The sequence below is a fragment of the Enhydra lutris genome, unplaced genomic scaffold (genome assembly GCF_002288905.1).
Source record: "Enhydra lutris kenyoni isolate GAN:26980312 unplaced genomic scaffold, ASM228890v2 scaffoldscaffold15, whole genome shotgun sequence".
NCBI lineage: Eukaryota > Metazoa > Chordata > Mammalia > Carnivora > Mustelidae > Enhydra > Enhydra lutris.
Window position 1 is genome coordinate 33,838,488 of NW_019154099.1, and position 22,558 is coordinate 33,861,045.

General features: G+C 37.4%; 1 protein-coding gene across 1 annotated transcript in view; it reads right to left on the minus strand.

Annotated features, from left to right (window-relative positions):
• The window catches only part of LOC111147059 (ring finger protein 219), a 42,348-nt gene that overhangs the window by 17,160 nt on the left and 2,630 nt on the right, over window positions 1-22,558 (minus strand). The window contains exons 2-5 of the mRNA XM_022502931.1: window positions 11,995-12,130; window positions 9,789-9,880; window positions 6,589-6,837; window positions 2,816-2,904 (exon numbers count right to left, since the gene is read on the minus strand). Coding sequence (XP_022358639.1) covers window positions 2,816-2,904; window positions 6,589-6,837; window positions 9,789-9,880; window positions 11,995-12,130 — 566 coding nt within the window. The remainder of the gene's footprint in view (window positions 1-2,815; window positions 2,905-6,588; window positions 6,838-9,788; window positions 9,881-11,994; window positions 12,131-22,558) is intronic.

A 22,558-nucleotide genomic window follows, 5' to 3' on the forward strand; every position in this document is an offset into this window, starting at 1 on the left:
CAGTTTTTCACCTTAAAAGGTTACGGCACTGTTTTTAAAGAATTATAAAATATATTACTTTATACAGCACCATCTACATGAGAACAATGTAAATGTTTAAGTCACCCTTATCCACATCATCTGTTATTCTCGTTATCGGTAACAGCACGATTTGAGTGTCTTGGAAAGAAATACTTTTTGCTATGGATTGTACTACATTCTCCACCCCCAGCCAAATTCGCATGCTGAAGCCCTGACCCTCAGTCTGACTATATAAAGAGAGAGTCTTTAGGAGGTAATTAAGGTTAAGCAAGATCATAAGGATGAGGCCTTAGTGTGACAGAACTGATATCCTTATAAGAGGAGGAATACAGGGGACATCGGGGTGGCTCAGTTGAATGAGCATCCAACTCTTAATTTCAGCTCAGGTCATAATCTCAGGATTGTGAGGTTGGGCCCTGTGCTGGGTGTGGGCGTGCAGCCTGCTTAAGATTTTCTCTCCCTCTACCCTTCCCCGACCCCACTCTCTTTCTCCCTCTCCAAGATAAAAAAGAGGAAGAGAGACCAAAAACTCTCTTTCAGACATGTGAAGACACAGGGAGAAGGTGGTGTCTGCAAGTTAAGAAGAGAGCCTTTGCCAGAAACTAAAACAGCTGAACCTTGATCTGAGACGACTAGCCTCCAGAACTGTGAGAAAATAAATATTCAATGTTTAAGCCACTCCTGCTACAGTATTTTGCTATGACAGCCCAAGTTGGCAATTACACTCTTCTAAATTTTTTCCTCTATGGTATCTAAACCTTAAAGCTCTCTCTTTTGCATGATTTGTAGGGTATGTCTGCAAAATTTGAAGGATACATCGGAAACTAAAGCTGTGTGCATAAAATGGACACCTTGACACCTAACCAAGTAGGCAAAAGAAAAATAACTGGTTACGGCACTTCCCAGTCAAGGGAACAAAATGGAACAGATGGTTTTATTTGCTTGCATTTACTTTTAAACTCTTGAAATTTCATATTTTCTCAGTACAAATAGGAGCTCTCCTCAGATAAACCAGATCTGGGTATTTTCAGCTGTGGTCAGCTTCTCTCTGAATCCCACTAGGGTTTGGTGATGCAGAGTAAACAAGGCTATAAATCAAATGCAATGCATTTAATACCTCAATGCATTGCAAATTGATCTGGAATAGGGGTCAGTTCAAATCGCTTTTTAAGTGAAACTATTCCCTACCCCTGAAGGGAAGGAATGGAAGTTAAAGATAGCAAGTCTGAAAGTTATATGGGATTCAGAAGTGTGGCTGTTTGTTAGAATAGTCAGAGGCCAGGTTTCTTCAGGTGAGATTCTTCTGTTACTTATCAGATTGGAGCCATGGATATTTAAAAACACATCCTGGTGGCTGGCATTAAATCTGAAATCTGGTGGGCAACCTTTCAAGAAATAAAAGCTACGGACAAAATAGCTTTAGTTCCATTCAGCACACTGTGGGAAATGCAGCTAATGGACATGCATTACTATGACTGGCAGGGCGGGGTGCCAATAAATGGAGAGGAGCAGAGATTCAAACCACCACATAACAGCAACATTTCCTAAGCTTATTTCACTAATTTGTCAAAGCAGAACACTATCTGAACAGTGAAAGAAAAATGAGGTTGGAAAGCACAGGGGAAGTAACTATTTAAAAGTAAAAGCTATGCTTCTTTCTCTATTGGTTAGTTATCTCTGTTTTGAGTAATTATGGTTTATTTCTACCATTCCTGATACCACACTTGGTTTTACTAAAGGTAATGTTTTCTCTTTTTCATATGATAAGCAGAGAGCTTCTTCCAGTAGGATAAATTTCCACTGGTTGCTTATGTCTTCCTTGCCTTTTTCCAGTAGGAAGAAATGAAGTCTAGTAATTACAGAAGGAAAATGTGGAGTTCTGATATGCCACCCTTCAAAGAGGGATGGAGGGCAATATTCTCTACTTACTTGTCTTTTTTTTTCCCCCGGAGAAGAAACACTTCAAGTGTTATCTCCTATCTTTTCTCCATCTTCAATTTTCAATTCTCAATTGTTTCTTATAATTTTAAACAAAACTGCTAAAGAGGTCAATACTTGTACTTTCTTACTTGGAATGGAATGAAAACTATCCCATCATAAAGGAAGAATAGATTCACTTAATTGTACAATTAAAATCAGTCTAAACTTTAACAAATAATGCCTTAAACTATTTCAGATATGCTTTCTAGTATAATGATTAATGTAATAATGTAAAGGTTCTCTGTGTAATGTAACACAGCATGGACTCTGGGACTGGACTACATGGGTTCAAATCCTATTTCCACCACTTACTAGCTGTGCAGATTGGATAAATTAACTTAATCTCTCCATGCCTCTGTCCTCTCCTCTGTAAATGGAGAACACTAATAAGTACACCATAGGTTGTTGTACTTGGCAAAGAGAAAGCACTATACACATGTTAACGGCCATCAAGATTATTTCAGAGAATATCTGAAGGGCATTATATTAATCGCCCTACTCTCTGTTAGTACTATTAAACATTTACATATGAAACCAAGCGAAAGTTCTCCTGTCTTAGGTCACATAAAACAATCCTCTTGCTAATCAGATAAGGAAAAGGTAAGAAGGAAATCCTTTCTTCAAAATTAGCCTTAAATGACACAAAGATTTCACCAATAATGTAAGTATCCACTTGACTTTTAGAGGCAAGACATTCTATTTAAATCTACATGTTTCAATGAAAATAGTCCAATGAAAAACACATACAATAACAGCAGCTTATTCTAAAATATTAACATAATCTGAAACATTGCTTTATGAGCAAAATACATACTTCTGGGGTGATCTGTTATCAACTTCAGCCTTCAGTCGTAAATTCTCCCTCACCAGGCCACCGTTTTCCAATTTCAATTTTTTATTTGCCTTTAAAAAAGAGTTGAAAATAATTAAGCACAAGCTAAAACAAGTACCTTGTAAAAATTATGTCATGAGCCATCTGTATTTTTTAGAGTGATATCAGAAAATTAAATACTAGCACATGGCCTTCAGAAACTTAAAATCATCACTGGGAATGACTTGTGAAACTGTGAACACAACAAAGCATTTTTAATCCATAATCCCAAAGCACTTTGCAATTCTCCTATCCAGGGAAATAAACAGAGCTATGTTAGTTATCTTAGAGTTATTAAAGGACTATACTAATGGCAAATATTTTTTTTTCCTTTTCACATAAATGAATATTCTAAGCATGGTAACATTACACTATATGGAATCATTTGCAAAACTAATGCTAAGAGTTAATTCTCATGAACTCTGAGCTATAAGATTGATTTTGGGTTGCTACTTAAAAAAATAGTTTTTTAGTGATAACAAATCTAACATAATTAAACCAAAAGGCTTTCCCAAATGCCTCGGCCCACAACTTCTGGAGTTCTCAAAACTGGGTCAAATATTTTTTTTTTAAAGATTTTATTTATTGGGGCACCTGCGTGGCTTAATGGGTTAAAGCCTCTGCCTTGGGCTCAGCTCATGATCCCAGGGTCCTAGGATCAAGACCTGCATTAGGCTCTCTGCTCAGCAGGAAGCCTGCTTCCTCCTCTCTCTCTGCCTGCCTCTCTGCCTACTTGTGATCTCTGTCTGTCAAATAAACAAATAAAATCTTTAAAAAAAGAAAAAAGATTTTATTTATTTATTTTGACAGAGAGAGAGAGATCACAAGTAGGCAGAGAAGCAGGAGGGGTGTGGGGACAGGAAGCAGGCCCCTTGCTAAGCAAAGAGCCTGATATGAAACTCGACCCCAGGACCCTGAGATTATGACCTTAGCTGAAAGCAGAGGCTTAACCGACTGAGCCACCCAGGAGTCCCGGGTCAAAACTTTCTAATAAATTCTAAGAATTCTCTTTTGATTAAAAAAAAAAATTCCAACTATGACTTTCTTTTTGAATTGTCTGATACCTAAAAATTGTCTAACAAAACATTAATTGCTAGAAAATTTAGAAGTTAAATATTGATTCTATACAAAAAGCAGTGTGCCTCAATTTTAGAGTCTTCTTAAAAGCTATTTAAATTCCTCAGTCATGGCATTTTTTAATTCCAAAGAATAACATTCCCTAGCCTAGAAACCAATCTCACTAACTTGGCAAGAGAATTGTCTTTTGTTTGGCTAGAACATTGACATCTAAAACATTTTAAAGTGAATGGGTCACAAAAACTACTGTCAACAAAAAGGCTTAACCCAAAATACTTAAAAACAGATTTCAAAATTCTGACAAATGTTTTTGACTAATTTCCAGAACTTATGACTATATTGCTCATCCACCCTCACACATATATCCCAGGAGGATGACAAGAGAGGAAGGGCAAGAACATTCTTCTGGGCACAAAGGCTAGCTAGCTCTTGCACTTACATTCATGTAGGTTCTTTCTGGGCTCTTGAGCAGCTGCTTATCCTCGTGGTTGCAAACCAACCAGTACTGTGGAGGGTTAATTCTTTAAGTGACTGATAAACACTATTACTGCCCCTCTGAAGATGCAAGGAAAATCATTTACAATGAATTAAGCTTTCAAACATAGCACCATAAGAGGAGGCACTTAGTGAATGTTTTTTGATGATGATGATAAGCTTAAATTAGAAACTCATTTGATTTCTTTTCCCCATCCCTTCCATACTGTATCACCACATTTCAAGATCTTTCACCAGTACTGTGGCTCTCTAATATCCTCATTAGGAGCTGGCTGGTTTCTCAATGGTATCAGAGTTCTTTTCTTTTCTTTTTTCCCCCCCAACCATCAAAGGCATTTTCAGTTTAGGTGGGTCAAGATTACAAAGGGCAAAGTTCTGCCCATTTGTTGCACCTAAAAGAGTAATGAAGACTTCAGAGAACTATTTTGCATTGCAACACTGATTGGGCAAGGATACTGGCCTCATAATGGTTTCAAAACCTACCTAGGCCTTGAAACATCAGAAAACAACTCCATTTCACTCATGCTCTGTAGTCTGAATCTCTCGTACTCCTGTATTTGTTATTTTGTACTTCACACTCAAATTTTGCTTCGTTTGTGTCCTAGTTTATTGCCTAGTACTACGTAATACCACCACCAGGCATCCAAAATGGGCTTATTAAATATCCCAAATAATTCTGAGGTAGCTTTGGGTATTGAATTTAACATGTAACCTTTAAAAGAGCAAAGAAAAACTGTGTTTTATGTACTTCTCTTTCACATAAAAACCCCTACACCACTTTTACAAGCCCAGAATAATATCTTCATACAGATCCTCATCTTCAAAGAAGCATTTTATTGCCAAAAATTTAAATGAAGTTTAATAACTATAAAGGAAACCACACAGAACTTAATAATACAAGAATACAAAGGGAAGTTAAAGGGACATTGTAGATTAATGGTATTGTAACTTTCCAGCTATCTTTCCTTTTTATATGCTCTTCTGGACAAACCAACAGGCTAATGTTGGCCTTCAATACCCAAAGAAACTCCACACTTCCCCTAAACTTGTAACAAATTTAGTGCAATTACATCTGTAGTTTCTTTTTTCTCTGAAAGCACGAAGTTCCCTTCTTTCATTTCGGCCTTTTCTGAGCTCAAACAACATTTATTTTAGAGGTAGGTATGTGAAGATGGCTTGGTATTTACACTAAATTGCAGACTTCTATGCTACTTAGCTTCACTGAGGATCTAAGGGTCAGTATGTGGTGGTACTTCTTTAAAGAGCTCATTAATGATTTCAAGGAGACTGGATTTAATAATTCCACACAATAACAATAGTTTACGGGAATGCAGACAGGTTAAACGGGTGGTTGTGGACATGGATACCACAAAACCATCTCCATTCAGCACAGGACTCCACTGTGGATAAACTTGAAATGAAAGCCAAAGGCTGGTCCCTTTGGCCAACAAAACCCTCCAGCACTTGGTTGTAACAACCTTTCATACTGATGACAGGGATCTCTCTTCTTTTCCTAGACTGAAAATCCTAGAGGTTGCCTTTCCACCTATGCTTTATCTTGTTGGAGGAAAGGAAGAATAAATGAAGAAAATGAACCTACTCCATAAGCTACAATACTTTTTTACATCGAGTATTCTAAAGCAACTACTCAAAGCTTCCTTGGAATTAGTCATTAAGTCTTTAACTACTTACAATCTTAAAAATCAGATAAGGGTAGTATCAGAAAAGATATGTTCTAAACATTCCATTTTATAGGTAGGGAATTGGATACATGTTCATTTTCATTCATATAGGGCAGTCACTGACACAAGCTTAAGAAAAAAAGTAAGGCAAAACACAAAGAGGGGTATAGAAACACATCCTTTAAACTGATGTCACTCTTGTACAAGAAGACGCAAACTCATACAGAAGCACGAGTCTCCAATTATGGTCACAAATGGAACGACCTGATAGTTCTTGGCAGCTAACAACATTCAAGAAGGAAAAAGTTCTACTGTTTAAATGCTCATCCAGAGATTTTTGTCTTTCCCCCAAAATCTTCTAATGAGTGAAGTTAATATGGCTCTTTTTACTTTTGAAGGCACTTGAATTACAGAATTTTAAAAAACAACTACAGTAGAATTTTAAAAACCACCACTACTTACTTCCTTTAACTTATCCACATCATCTTTTACTTTTTCATAGATTTCATTAGCTGTTCTAAGTTTTTTCTTCCACTCTGCTACAGTTTCTGGGTCAATTTTACTTGGATTTTCTGCAACTGGATGCTTGTCTTCATTTTGGTTGCCTTGCATCAAGGTTAAAGGATCCAGAATAGTCTTAATTTGTGACTCCAAGCTGAGATTTTTACTCTTAAGATCTTCTACTTCCTTCTGCAGACAATCTATTTCATCCTGAAAAAGAATCACATGACCATTAAATAGACACAGATACTAAACACATATGTATGTTAAATTGAGGTCAATGTTTTTAAAATTTTATACTCAAAATTCTGTAGGTACACAGATGCATCAGAATAGTTTTATAAGCAAAAAGTCACATAGAGCTGAAATTCTCAAAACGTATTTGACTCTGATAAAAGCGGGCATTTCCACTGCCTTCATTTTAATTCAGTAATAGTTTGGTTAAAAAAATAAAAATGTCGGGGTGCCTGGGTGGCTGCGTTGGCTGAATGTCTGACTCTTGATCTTAGCTCAGCTCTTGATCTCAAGGTCATGAGTTCAAATCCCGTACTGGGCTCCACTTACTTAAAAAAATAAATAAAATAAAATAAAAATTAAAATGTCAAATCTTGAATTTTATTGAAGATAGCCAGAAAACAAGACAAGTCACATGAATTCAACAAGGAAGTAGACTCCGCAGAAGAAAATTCTTAGGCATTTTTAACTGCTTTAGTGAGGGGAATTAAAAAAAGACAGTGTTGGGGCGCCTGGGTGGCTCAGTGGGTTAAGCCGCTGCCTTAAGCTCAGGTCGTGATCTTGGGGTCCTGGGATCCAGCCCCACATCGGGCTCTCTGCTCGGCAGGGAGCCTGCTTCCCCCCCACCTCTGCCTGCCTCTCTGCCTACTTGTGATCTCTCTCTCTCTCTCTCAAATAAATAAATAAATAAATAAATTCTAAAAAAAAAAAAGTGTTGATCAGGGTCATAATAGTTTTATTTGATGTTTATATTTTTGCTTCTGCATTTGAAGTAGGAGTGTAACCCTATACCATGTCCTTCTACTTTCCACTCAGAATACGTGTAGTTAATTTTTAGTTTTACTTTTAACTCTTCTACATTCTGGTTCTTCTATTACCACTGTGACTATTTTAAGTAATAGTTTTCCCCATCTGGAACTGCTTACTGTCTTAAATCTAATTCCTAAACATTTGGTCTAGAATTCTTTTATGTGATACCATTTACTAATCTATAATAGATATTTCATCTTAAACTAAGATCATTAGAAATTCTGTTGTTAGAAAATAAACTCCAAGTAGTTCAATAGCCAGTGAACTCTTTAAAGGATTAATCTGATTAATACCTAAGTATGATAAATATTAAGTATGTAAGAATACATTTTAGAGTTAACAGACAGTACTATTTACTATTTTAAATTGCAGTACACATCAAGTTAAATAGCGTTATAAATAAGAAAGTAAGTTTTTTGTTGGAATTAATATATTAATGAATAAACAAATATGAACAGGAAAACATAAACGAACATTTATGCAGTCATTTATTTAATCCCCACTTTATTTCAAAATATTTTTGAGGCAACTGAAAGCAGTTTCCATGCATATACTTTAACTTAAAAATATTCTGTATTAAAATAAGAAATTAATAATATCCCCTCTGGAGTCAACATAAAATAACAACTGGGCTTAAAAACCGCGCATATTCCAGGGGTACCTGGGTGGCTCAGTCGGTAAAGCATCTGCCTTCAGCTTGGGTCATGACCCCAGGATCCTGGTATTGAGCCCTGCATTGGGCTCACTTCTCCCTCTCTTGCTCCCCCTGCTTATGAGCACTCTCTCTCTCTGTGTCAAATAAATAAGTAAAATCTTTAAACAAACAACAAATAAACATATTCCATTAGCATGAAGCTAATTTGGAAAATTTCCATCACCATATCAAATTGGCTTCACAAGAAAGAAAACTGCTGCACAATGTCACTAAAATGTGGTATTTAAAAAAACTAGATACATACAAGCAGAGTTAAACAGTAGTTACCCAGGGTGGGAAGGTAGAGGAAATGGGGAGGTAGGAGAAAGGAGATGGGTTAATATGTACAATGTTGTAGTTATATAAGATAAGTAAGTCTAGATATCTCACATACAGCATGATGACTACAGTTAATACTGTACTGAATACTGGAATTTGCTAGCAAAGTAGATTTCAGGTGCTCTCACCACAAAAATATAAGTAGGTGAGGAGACGGCTATGTTAGTTAGCTTGACTGACACAATCCTTCACTATGGCTATGTGTATCAAAACATCATGTTGTGGCACATAAATATATGCAATTTCTTAATTTTTTAAAAAGATTTTATTATTCGGGATAGAGAGAGAGAGAGAAAGAGCTCAAGTACAAGCTGGGGGGAGAGGCAGAGGGAGAAGGATAAGCAGACTCAATTAGCGGGGAGCCCTGCATGGGGCTCCATCCCAAGACTCTGAGCCTATGAAGTTATACACTTAGCCGAATGAGCCCCCCAGGTGCCCCAAATACACAAGATTTTTATTTAAAAAAACAAAAACAAAAACAAATCTCACTGATTAACATTAAAAAAAGGAAAATAGCATATTTCACACCAAAGTCTCTTCGCTGGTAGCTGACATAGGTATATTTATTTTACGAAAACTAATCAGGCATAGAATTATCAGGGAATTTATAGAGAAGCAAAATGGAATGAAAGGTACAGTCACTGTTTACCTACCAGAGCACTCATCATGTCCTGTGGGGGCTAGAAGACTGACTTTCACAAGAGGGTTTCTTTTCTCTCCCAACTTGAGGGAGCAAATAAAATGATGTGTCTGTTTAGGACAAATTTGGAATTAAAAAAGGGAAAAGAATGCTTGTATTTGTTCCTGTCTTCTATTTGAAATAGAAAAGGGAAAAAGAAAAAAAAAAAATGGTCAACTAAGATATTAAGTAGGCTCCACAGCCAACACAGGGCTTGAACCCACGACCCTGAGGATCAAGCATCACATGCTGCCAGTCAGGCGGCCCTCAAACAAGATATTTTTAAAATGGCATCTGAAGTAAGATTTCATTGGATGTTTACTCTAAAAAGTCCAGGGATTCAGATAGCTCAGTTTTAGCTTGAATTCAAAGCTGTCCTAATTTTAAATTATAATTACTATTTACCTCATACTCTTTGTGGAGTAACTCAAGTCTAGTTTTCCGAAGGTGCTTCCTGACTGTATGGCTTAGCATAGGTTCACTTTCACTTGTTCCTCCTACAAGGGGAAAAAAAAAATCGTACTTTCATTCTGATTTAGGCAGTATGAAAACAAAGATAAATGGTTTTCTTATTGTATTATATAGTTCTCCAGCTAAATTTCTACCCTTTCCCTTACATACACACTTGGGGCTGCCACCTAGAGATTTTTTCTAGCTCAATCTTGAGAAAAGATAAATATCAAATAACACCATAATACCTTCAGTAAAATATCACAGGTGTTCACTTACCTGTGTATCTTATTATAATAAATTCAATGAAGGCAAAGGCTATATTTTGTTAATTATCAAATATGGACTACTGCAAAATCTGAATACCAGACAACTGTTAAATGATTATAAAACTAATGATTATATTTATATTTAAACAATTAACATATTATCTACATTATCTATATTTAAATTTCACATAATTATCCAATGCTTATATATATATACATATATATATATATACACACACACACACACACACACACACGCATGAGTTCATATTATGATATATATATTATTATAACCAATGTATTCAAACGTACCTAGATACTGGTAACACAAATGAAAAGATTAATGCATCTTTTTACTGAATCTAACAACCCAGTTATGATAGATTATGAATCACAGCATTAACTGTATGCCCGTAATATAATACAAATATACTTAAAATGAATTCTTCCTGAGAGCTCTTCACCTATGCTGTGGTTATTTTCTTTGTACTTCTTAGTATCATGACAGCAAAGGCATTTTACAGATGTTCTTTTTCAGGATGTTCTATCCAAGTACAAGGATGAATGAGCTATTTTACTTGAATTAATTTATGAAATATCACTTAGATATCAAGGCAGGAGAAGCGACGTGAGAAGAAGCTAGGGAAAACACATTCAAATTATTTTAATCATCAGAGTTCACAACAGAAAAATATTTCTTTACCGTATTTCACCCAGGTACCAAGAAAGAAACCTTATAATAATCTCTGATTCCTTCTTTGGATTTCTTAGTTTCAAAGTCCTACTAGTTCTTCTTTTGTTCTAGTATATATCTTCCTTTCCATTCCCACTATAAGAATCTTACTAAGTCCATTTTCCCTAAATTGGGATTATTACAATCACTTCCTAGGTTTTCTGAAAAGTGTTTTCTGTACAAATGACAGATTCACTTTCAATTTTTCCTAAAGCAGAAACAAGTAAAAATCATTTTAATTTCTGTAATCTAAGAATTATGACTTACAAAATAAAATCCAAAATAAAATCCAAACACTACAAAAGCTCTTTAAATACTTAATTTTTCAATGATCTTCTAGTTCAAGTTTTATCTCCCTTTTACCCACACTGGTATGGCACTCAGTATTATTTTTTATCCTTAAACCAGATTCATGTTCTCCCTTAACTGGGTTTGAGCATCTTACCTGACATACTCACATTCTGTCTCTTCCCTTCAACCCAACTCACATATCATCACCCAAGTAATATTCCTCAAGCACATTTTGGATTTTGCCACTCCCTTGTTCAAAACCATCAGCTCACTTTACTCTTCTATTCACCCACAAAGCAAGTCCCTGAATAAATTTATTACTCAAGATTCTCCGCACTAGAGTCTCACTTTACTTTTTCAGTCTTATTTCAGTAGTCAGACCCAAACTAAACTACTGTCATTTCTAAAAACATGCTTTGTGTTTTCCAACTTCTAATCCTTAGTTCATGCAATTTCCTCTGTATGAAATGACCTCCCTAATCTTTACCAGTTGAAATTTTATCCACTCTTAAATCTTGTGAAGCCACCTGCTTTATGAAGCCTTTCCTGATATTCCCAGCTGAATTTCCTTGCCTGAATTCTATAGGCCTCTTTTGACCTTTAGCATCTGCTGCTTTAAACCATTAATATTTTAGTCCACATGCATAGCCTCTACCATAATGTTAATTCCACAAGGCTCTAAGATTTTTCATAGTGGCTTGTGCCCCTCATGTGTTCACTTACAGATTATGCAAATGACCAGTCCATCCAGGATGACAGAGGCAAAATGATGTCAGTGAAAATTGTCTATTTTAGTCTTTCTCCAAATATACACTATTTAGAGATTGTTTCAAATCTGTTTTTGTGTGTTTATAAAATAGGCCCTTACCAATAATCTCTTTGCAAGGATTTTCAGGCGTGATGGGGACTCTGCAAGCTGGACACTGGCTATTATTCTTCAACCACAAATCGATACAAATTGAACAAAATACATGGTTGTTGATGCATATGACAGGCTGGCGTACCTTTGAAAAAAGAAACATTACTTTTAGTACAGGGCAACAGTCATAACTAGAATCCCAATAGGTTTAGTTTAGAGCAAACTCTAGTTTGCTCTAGTTTCTCTAGAGTATAGCAGAGTAGGTGCTTTAAAAGGAAATTACTCAGGATTTATAAAAACACTGGTTTATAACTTAAACAACAAACAATGCTGACAGAAATAATGACATATACTAAATATAAAAATCGTTGACTCCATTTATATAACCACAAATACTAATACATTTATATAGTCTTATATTTTACAAAGGGCTTTCACATGTATTTTCTCCATGTTTTTGTTTGTTTTAAAGAGTCCTGTGAGGTAAACACAGTAAATACACCTCACAAATAAGGAAACCAAACTGTGAAGAAACCAGATGGTTCAGTCAGGAGTAACTAGGTGTTTTGACTGTGTCTAGTTGTTTTATAAGACAAAATAGAAGAAAGAAGTTACTTTAGTTGTCTACCTGATATTGTCTGTTTACACATTTAATGTCTCTCTCCTATTAGAAAGGAAGCTGCATGAGAACAAGAACTTCCTTCATTTCATTCATTCCTAAATCTCTGATGCCTAGAAGACAGCCTAGTACACAGTAGGTACTCAATAAAAACTCATCGGATTAAGTAAATGCTATTAAGACAGTATTTAACATTAATTAGTTAGGGAACTGCCGGAGGTAATAATAACTTAATGTTCTTCAAGTAGCAAAAATTTTAAAATAAAAACCGAAATGACGTGGAAATGTTTAGGCTTTCACTTGATTCACAAGGTAATGTTACTGTGGGACTCAAAATACCTTTAGCATTTTCAATATTTTCCTGTTCTAATAATAAAAATACCATTTTACAGTCCTTCTACACTAGAGATCAGAAGATTAAGAGGAAACAGAGAAAGTACTGGGAGAAAAGAAAGAACGACCACAAACTACTTTTTTTTAAATTATGTTCACTTAGCCACCATATAATACATCATTAGTTTTGTTTTGTTTTGTTTTTTTTAATTTATTTGACAGACAGAGATCACAAGTAGGCAGAGAGGCAGGCAGAGAGAGAGGGGAGGAAGCAGGCTCCCTGCTGAGCAGAGAGCCCAATGCGGGGCTCGATCCCAGGACCCTGGGATCATGATCTGAGCCGAAGGCAGAGGCTTTAACCCACTGAGCCACCCAGGCGCCCCATACATCATTAGTTTTTGATGTAGTGTTCAATAATTCATTAGTTGCATATAACACCCAGAGCTCATCACAAAATGTGCCCTCCTTAATACCCATCACCTGGCCACCCCATCCCCCAATCCCTTTCCTCTGAAACTGTAAATTTGTTTCCTGGAGTCCAGAGTTTCTCATGGTTTGTCTCCCTCACTGATATCAACCCCTTCAATTTTCCCTCTCTTCCCCTATTGTCCTCCGTGTTATTCCTTATGTTCCACATATGATTGAAACTATGTAAGTTATCTTTCTCTGCTTGACATTTGACTTAGCATAATCCCCTCAGTTCCATCCATGTGAATGAGAATGGTGGGTACTCATCCTTTCTGATGACTGAGTAATATTCTATTGTATATATGGACCACATTTTCTTTATCCATTTATCTGCTGAAGGGCATCTCGGCTCCATCCACCGTTTGGCTATTGTGGACACCGCTGCTATGAACACTGGGGTGCAAGTGCCCTTCTTTTCACTTATGTCTGTATCTTTGAGGTAGATACCTAGGAGTGCAATTGCTGGGTCACAAAGCACTTTCTACAGAGAAAACGCTTGTGCTGCTCTATGTCTGCCTCAGAAAGATAATGAGTATTCATTAATTTGAAAGGGGGCTCTACTTTCAAAGAAATCACAGATGTATGGCGATCCATGAAAGGCAGGAAATCATTTTAAGTCTCACTGTAAAGAACGCCATGGTCTTAGCCTGGCTTTCCAAACACTAAGATGCTCCCTTGATTATGAACATTAACATAAGAAAACTAAACAGAAAAGATGATTCAGCATGAAATTAGAATTCCTTATGGAGAAACCAATTCTAATTCGTTCAGTTCAACTAATCTGAATGAATGAATGAATAAATGAATAAGACCATGAAGGACAGCTTCCCATACTCTTCTTCCAAAGTGCTCCTACCTACAGCAAGGACTGAATGCTTATCTAGAAGGTATTCTTGGTCAGAGTCTCAAGAGGCAGACAAGTCCAAATTTCCTTTACAGGTTCTGTTTTTTTCCTAAAAACTCATGTAATTTGTCCAAGCTCACCATTATATATTTGTGGGTGTTTTCATTTCATCTTCAGTCATGAAATGCCTTTTTTTTTTTAAAAGAATTTATTTATTTATTTGACGGACAGAGATCACAAGCAGGCAGAGAGGCAGGCAGAGAGAGAGGAGGAAGCAGGCCCCCTGCTGAGCAGAGAGCCTGACGAGGGGCTTGATCCCAGGACCCTGGGATTATGACCTGAGCCAAGGGCAGAGGCTTTAACCCACTGAGCCACCAAAGCGCCCCAAGTCATGAAATGTTTTAACAAAAAAAAAATTTCTCAAACTAAGTACCAGAAAGATACTGCCAAATCTATCCTATAGCTTCCTGCAACACACACACACACACACACACACACACACACACACACACACCCTAAATTACTATAATACTCCTAGAAGTATGTGTACCCCTAAATCAAAAAATTCAACTAAAGAAAGAAAAGTTATTTCCCTGGACTTTTAGAGCAGTGATTTAATCAATCAATTAATTTATTTATTTTTAAAGTCATGAACTGATCTAAAATAGGTGAAAGCCAATGGTCAAAACATAAAACTGCACATTTGGAAAGATTCAAGATGCTCTCCTGCTTCTTACAGGCTTCCCTCATTAGAAGCACATTTAAAGGCAATCAGTATTTTCTATGTAACTGCTTCCACAACAAAGGTTAAATATCTCCCCAATCTAAGAAATGGGTTTGGATAACTCAGTGGTTGGTGCTATCATTAAATAAGGTGAGGAAGAGAAGGTCTGAGAATCACCAGCATAAAAAACGATGGCATTTAAATTGATAGGACTAGAGGACAGCCCTCCATGGGCAGAGTAGCTGTGGACAAGGCATTCTATCAAGCAGAAGAAGGAAAAAGAGGAACAGCCAGCAAAGTGAACTAAGAAGGAGGGGACTGTGCTAGAGGACAGGAGCATGGTCTTACAGAAGGCAAGAAAAGAGACTTCCAAGAGGAAGACAGTGGCCAAGCATGTCAAATAATAGGAGAATGAGCTTGGGTGGCTCAGGCAACTAAGTGTCAGACTCCTGATTTCAGCTCAAGTCATGATCTCAGGGTTATGAGATCAAGCCCCATGTCAGGCTCCTCACTGGGCATGGAGCCTGGGAAAGAAAAGGAAAGGAAAGGGAAAGGAGGGGACGGGAGGGGAGGGGAAAGGAAAGGAGGGGAGGAAAGAAAGAAAAAATGAGCTTGATATGGACCAGAAATGACTATGGGATTTAATTATATGGAAGTCACTGTGATCTTACTGACAAGCACTGTTTCAGTAAATGGTAAGAATGGAAACTTGACTGAAGGCTGAGAGACAGTGACAACAGAGAATATAGACAATTCTTCATGTTTTGCTGTGAAGTAGTGAGCGTAAGAATTAAGACCATGGTAAGAGATACCAATGAGAATGATACAGTTAAGAGAGGATATTAATGATGGAGGAAGAAGAGGAGGGATTAGAACCATAGGCAGCAAAGTCCCTAAAAAGTCAAGAGGGAATAAAATCCAATGCACAAAGCAGAGGTTTTGGCTGTTAAGGGACTGAGGATCTGTCTTTCATTGTAACAAAAGGGAAGGCCAAGGGTGTCAGAACAAATGTAGAGGGGTTAGAAGATCTGTTGATGGAAAAATGAGAGAATTCATGTTCTAACTATTCCAACTGCTTATTTTTTAATCATTAAATATGAGGAGAGGTTACCAGCTGAAAGTGAGAAGTGAGTATCAATATCAACTTGAGAAAATAGAATAAAGCAGCTATTTTGAAAAGCAAGAAAGTAAATTTACTAGTAATTTATAATATAGCAGGATTGCCACGCACTGTTGAGTTCCTATTTGAGATCTGCGATTTTTACTATAAACAAAAAGCAATTAACAAGGTGTGTATTTTTCTTACCAATTTTTACCTATTCAGTTTCAGGCAGGAAGCAAATAAGTAGATGGGTTTACTCAGAGCTGGATTTTTGCCAAGGAGAAAGAGAGAGAAAAGGGACTGATGATAATAAATGACCATGGCTAACAAGGGACATGAGTATATGAATGGTAATGATGACAATGAAAAAGTGATATTCATGGAGTCAATGAACTGGTCTTGATAAGGCTGAAGTAATGCTGGAGAGTAGGTATGATGAAAAGAGGATCAGAGTAAGATGCTTAGAGTCAAAATACCGGAGGTGGTACAGCTGCTTTCTTTAATGTTTTTTTCCTGGGCCATCTCATCTGGCATAGTTCTATTTCCTCTCTTAATCTCATGTATCACATGATGTTAACATCTTTTCTATGACAACTCCTGAGAACCCTCTGTAACTGGACCTCAGTAAGTGGCAGAGCTTAGGCTTTGAGAGACAAACCTGGGGCTAACTCCACCTCTGCCACTTGAGCTGTTCGACCTTGAGTAAGCCTTTTAGTTACAATGAGCATAGGTTTGTCTCTGAAGATAGTGGCTTAGTAGACTTTTCATCCAGGCATTAAGATTTAATAACGTAAAGATAAAAACACAGAGGGTTCCAGATAGCAATCCCTCAAAAAAAAAAAAAGAGAGAGAAGGAAAAGAGAAGGTATCAATATTACTGTATCTGTGCCTCGGAGCCAACTCCATATGAGGCTCTTGTAGCTGTCTCAATCATAATATGTCCAAACCTGAACTTTGCCTCCTCCACTCCTTATCCAAGTTAATAGCACCACCTCCTCATTACTTTACCTAAAATACTCAGCGCTCTCTCTGACTGGCCCTTTTTACTTAGCCTCACCATCCAGTTGGTCACCAAATCCTGGTATCATATAACAAGTCTAAGTGCCCAGAGATTTTAAGATGCACCAATATTTTCTGTACCACAAGAAAAAAAAGAATGAAAAATGCTGCCAATTACAAATGCAAGATGCCATCACTTGTAAGATATAGCCAGGTTTCAAAAAAGTTATAATGTGGAAAGATTATATCCCAGAATTGTTAAAATTTGGCAACTCTACCTCTAAATGTTTTTTGCTTTTACTTTTACCTGTCATGTATCCCTTCCTTTCCATCTTCACTTCAATAATGGGTTCAGGTTCTCATTCTTTTGCCCATGTATCTAGAGCAATGATCTCCTCCCATGCAAGCTTCCTGGCTTCCAAATATTCACTTCTGTCCACCTTTTTCTTTCTTTCTTTTTTTAAAGATTATTTATTTGTCAGAGAGAGAGAGTATGCACAAAATCAGGGGGAAAGGGCAGAGGGCGAGGGAGAAGTAAGCTCCCTACTGAGCAAGGAGCCTGAAGCAGGACTTGATCCCAGAATCCTGGGATAATGACCTGAGCTGAAGACAGACGCTTAACCAACTGAGCCCCTGTCCACCTTTCCTACTGATGCCAGAGCTATCTTTCTAAAATAGGAATTAGCAGCTTTCACTGCTCTCCTGCAAAACAGCAATGATTTTTCCCTGTTCACAATTCTTTTTTTTTTTAAGATTTTATTTATTTATTTGACAGAGAGAGATCACAAGTAGACAGAGAGGCAGGCAGAGAGAGAGAGGGAAGCAGGCTCCCCGCTGAGCAGAGAGCCCGATGTGGGACTCGATCCCAGGACCCTGAGACCATGACCTGAGCCGAAGGCAGCGGCTTAACCCACTGAGCCACCCAGGCGCCCCTTGTTCACAATTCTAAGCATAGCATTCAAAGAGCATAATCTGGTTCGTAAACAGCCCTTTCATCTGCTATTTCAGTACTGATCTTCTATTTCAAACCTTGATATAATCTATACTTCAACCACACAGATCTACTTGATGTTCACCAAATTAATAGGAACAGGGGAGGCTCCTTGTTTATTGTGCTCTCATTTCTTAGGTTGACATAACCTGCTAGTCTCAAGCTTCCACATCAAAATAGAATCCCCATCAAAACAGAATCCCTTCTACCTTTTAAGATGAAAATAAGATGCTACCTCTTCTAAAAGGCCTTCATTAATCCTTTTTAGAATTAACTGGGTCTTTGTCTGATTTTCGTAAAGGTATTCTTTCTGCACTGATTTAATGTTCATTTCTTCCTGAACGGTACTTGGAAAGTTGCTTACATCCTGCTTCCCTATTAGATCTCAGGCTCCTTGGGGGCAGCGGATGAGCATCCTCATCTTTGTGTGCACCAACAGCACTTGATATAATGCCTTGCACACTCTAAAAGTGAACTCTGATGTATTAAAATGAAAGGCTGAAATAATGTTCCTAAATGCATCTCAGGAAGCAAAAAAGTCAATGGCCACTACGAAACTGAAAAAGCAGAAGTTTAACCTTCCCATTTAATACGCCAAATTCTATAGAAGAACCACCACAGGCAGATTACTTAGCTCTCTCCGCTAAGACCATTGGTAATGCCACCACAGAAGAATCATTTTCACTGTCTGATACCTGGTATTGTCACTGCCATTGTGTTGGAGTTTTAAAACAGCTGACTAATTAATTTCTTTGGACCAAGTACTTACCAGATGACAATTTTTTTTTAAAGATTTTATTTATTTATTTGACAGAGAGATCACAAGTAGGCAGAGAGGCAGGCAGAGAGAGAGAGAGGAGGAACAGGTTCCCTGCTGAGCAGAGAGCCTAATGCAGGACTCGATCCCAGGACCCTGAGATCATGACCTGAGCCAAAGGCAGAGGCTTAACCCACTGAGCCACCCAGGCGCCCTCAGATGACAATTTCTAAATAATGGTTTAAATTTAGCTTAGGAGAAAAAAATCTGTAAAGAAGAAATAACTACTAAAACAAATGACTTATTATTTATTTGACTATAACTCACAGGAGCAAAATACAAAGAATCTAGCCTTCCCTCAATTCCTATCCACCCCTCTTCCTCTACCCAGATCCTGGGATATACAATACCCAAACACGCACATAATTTTCCTTAATATAATCTTCCTGAGATGCAGAAATAGTCGTAAGTTGCCCGTTATTAGACTTTATATCCAATTTACTCTCAATGAGGTCTGTGGCAATAAAACAGTATTCTTATGAAATAAAAATATTGATGACAATGGCAAGTGACAAGTACAATTTCCAAACTCATCTGGAGTAAACACATCGAAATGATATTCTAGGGTAATACACCCTGAGGCTTGTGAGGAGGAGGAGGAGAGAGAGAAGAGAAAGCAAGGTATAAAAAGTGGGCCCTTCTCACTGGAATGGGCCTGAGGGGCAGTCCTAGGTGCAGAAAGATTAACCCTAAATCTGTAATTCTACTGAGTAGTTTTCATTTCTTTTAAGATGTTTCAGTTTTAAGAGACCCTACCACCAAAGCTCCTTTCTTAAAAAATAGATGTACCTGAGAGGAGTCAAAAGGGGTTATTCTCTAATAACCATATCATCCTTGACTCACTTACTAGAGGTTACTATACATTGGTTTATTAGGACAAGGCTTCTCATCTTCAGCACTACTGGTATTTTGGACCGAGGAACTTTTTGTTGTAAGGAGCTCTCCTGTATATTGTAGAATGTTTAGCTAGCAGCATCTCTGGGCTCTACCCACTAGACATAACTAGCACACCCCTGGAGTCAATCAGAAACATCTCTAGGCATAGCCAAATCTTCCCTGAGGGATGAAATCCACTCCCACCCCTTTGAGAACCACTGGTCTAGGATATTTACATGAATTTTCCTAATACCATGGCCCTGGTAGTGTCAAATTCATTTTCAGCTATGGAAACTGAGACTCAAGGAAATAATAATACAGGTTTTAAGTAGCAGAACCAGTATTTAAGCACCATCCAATGTGACTCAACTGCAAATTGAGTGCTCTTTCAAGTAAGAAATAGATTTCTTTTCCTTAGGCAGAGTTAGTAAACAACAGTCTGAGAGGAAAAAAATAGAGGGCACATGCCTGAAAGAAGCAAAAGAGTACAATCAAGACTGTGGGATCAGTGGGGGCTATAGAAAAGGGGCACTGATAAAGGTGATGGGAGGGAAAGACAACTTAACCAAATGCCTGGCAATTACATTTAAAGTCAACTCCTCTGTTTTTTATCACCTTTGCTAGAGACTAGAGCTAATCTTTCTTCAAAGAATATTCCTTCTTGCACCTATGTCAAAATTTTATGGGCTTCATTAGACAAGACCTAGAAAGACTGTGAAAAAGAAGGCTAAGGTATAGAAATCATGGTAATAGCTCCCCCACTATCACCAACTTTGGGAATCTGGAACTTTTCTAAATAAAATTTCTGGATTGTTTTTATTATGTTTCAAGAAATATTTGGCTCTGGATCAAAATTTTGGTCCTAGAACTTTAAAACTGTGTGATCCTGAGAACTAAGTTCCTTAAATGTCTATTGGTCCAGGTCCCCATTTCTGTCTAGGTAAAACAAAAGGTAATACATTTTGTCCCACCTTTATCCCTCCTTAGAATGCTTTCAGTAATCTTATTTGTTTAGTAAGCATGCCAGCTATTACATACCAACTTTAAAATTACTACGATATATCAACACTTTTTTTTAATTTTCTCTTATGCTCTAAGTATGTTTAAAAACCCACAACATTATTATACATTTTTTAAAGTGTCTGCATTCTTTAAACTTAATTTGGAAAAGAGAAAAATGTAGTCCATATGGCTTTTTTCAAAGCAAATTACTTGTGACAGTTATGTACAAGGCTGGTTCTTAAATCCACTCCTGGGAACTAAGAGGCAATCAGGACTCCAATGTAGGCTCAGTGTACTGAGGCTGACAACATGCTGGCCAATCACCAGCCTCTGATGAACTCTGATGAATAAATTTAGTCAACCTAGAATGAGGACTCTAAGTTACATAAAGCTTTGTACCTAGCCTTACCTTGTCAACATTTTTAATCAATAATATGGGTGGAAAGCAAAACAAGAAGTCCTCCCTGGGGGGGGGGGGGATTCTTCTTGTAGTACTCTTAGCTGGAAACAGTCCACCCTATTACTGGATTCTATAAGAAACAGACACCCCACAATTGAAGGAAGCTGATTTCATTTGCCCTTACAAAAGTATAAATCTTAATATTGCAGAGCTACATAAAGCTTGATTCCCTTCTAAATGAAAGAGTTTATATTTAAAGATTTGCCATTAGGGTGCCTGGGTGGCTCAGTCTGTTAAGCCTCTGACTTCAGCTCAGGTCATAATCCCAGGGTCTTGGGACTGAGTCCCGCACTGGGCTCCCCGCTTGGCGGGAAGCCTGCTTCTCCCCCTCCCCTGCTTGTGTCCCCACCCCCTCAAATAAACAACAACAACAAAATAGATTCACTATCATGTCCATTCATGCCAACACAATTCCATTCCACTTATATTTAAACCTCAATTTCAACTCCTTTCCAAATGATTTCAAAATACTCTCGCTTATTTATATTTATTTTAAAGTCTGGTATCCCAAACTGAACTAATACTCAAGTGAGGAATAACAATACAATATGCTAATGTTAAACACCATCAGAAGTCTAGCTGCTTGGGACTTCACTTCAGAACCTCCTACATCCTTTCTTAAAACTAACTAGGGGCCACATGCGGAGACATGTCATTCATGGAAAAATGCAGACAAAGTCAACAAAGGTACTACATGCAACAATCATTTGATTTCACAGCATGAATCCTAGCTGAAGAAACAAATGACTGGAATTATCTAGAGATAAACTGGTCTGTAGCAATCTGGTGCCAGGACCAAAATGTCATTTAACAGATATCCTGAACTAGATGATTCTATATTTCTGCTTGTTGGCCCACTAGTCCAAGGCAAAGGGAGAAAATTAAGGAGGAACAGGCAAGAAAATGTGTTACACAAAACTCATCCCACAGGATGTATACCTACCTTCTTCAAGCCACACAGAGCTCCTGTGATATTGGCAAGGTTACTAAACATTGTTGGGCAGAGAATCCACCTTTAAGACTAAGGTAGAGACAGGCAGAAAATTCAAAATGTCTAAACTGTCTAATTTTAAGTACATTTATAAATACAAAAGGTAAAGTATTGACAATGTGCATACTTAGGCTATCTCCACTACTTCTTTACCTCTCCATCCTTCCCCATCCCAGTAAGCATCTATATTTTCTATTTAGATTTGAGATCTCTCCTACCCCCACTTTCTCCTTTAAAGTAATATGCATTTTTTTTTTTTTTACTGTGACCTTTCAGGGATAATGGTCCCTAATTCTGTTGAATAAGCAAAAGAAAAGGATCTTGCTGATAGTGAGATTTTGGGACAA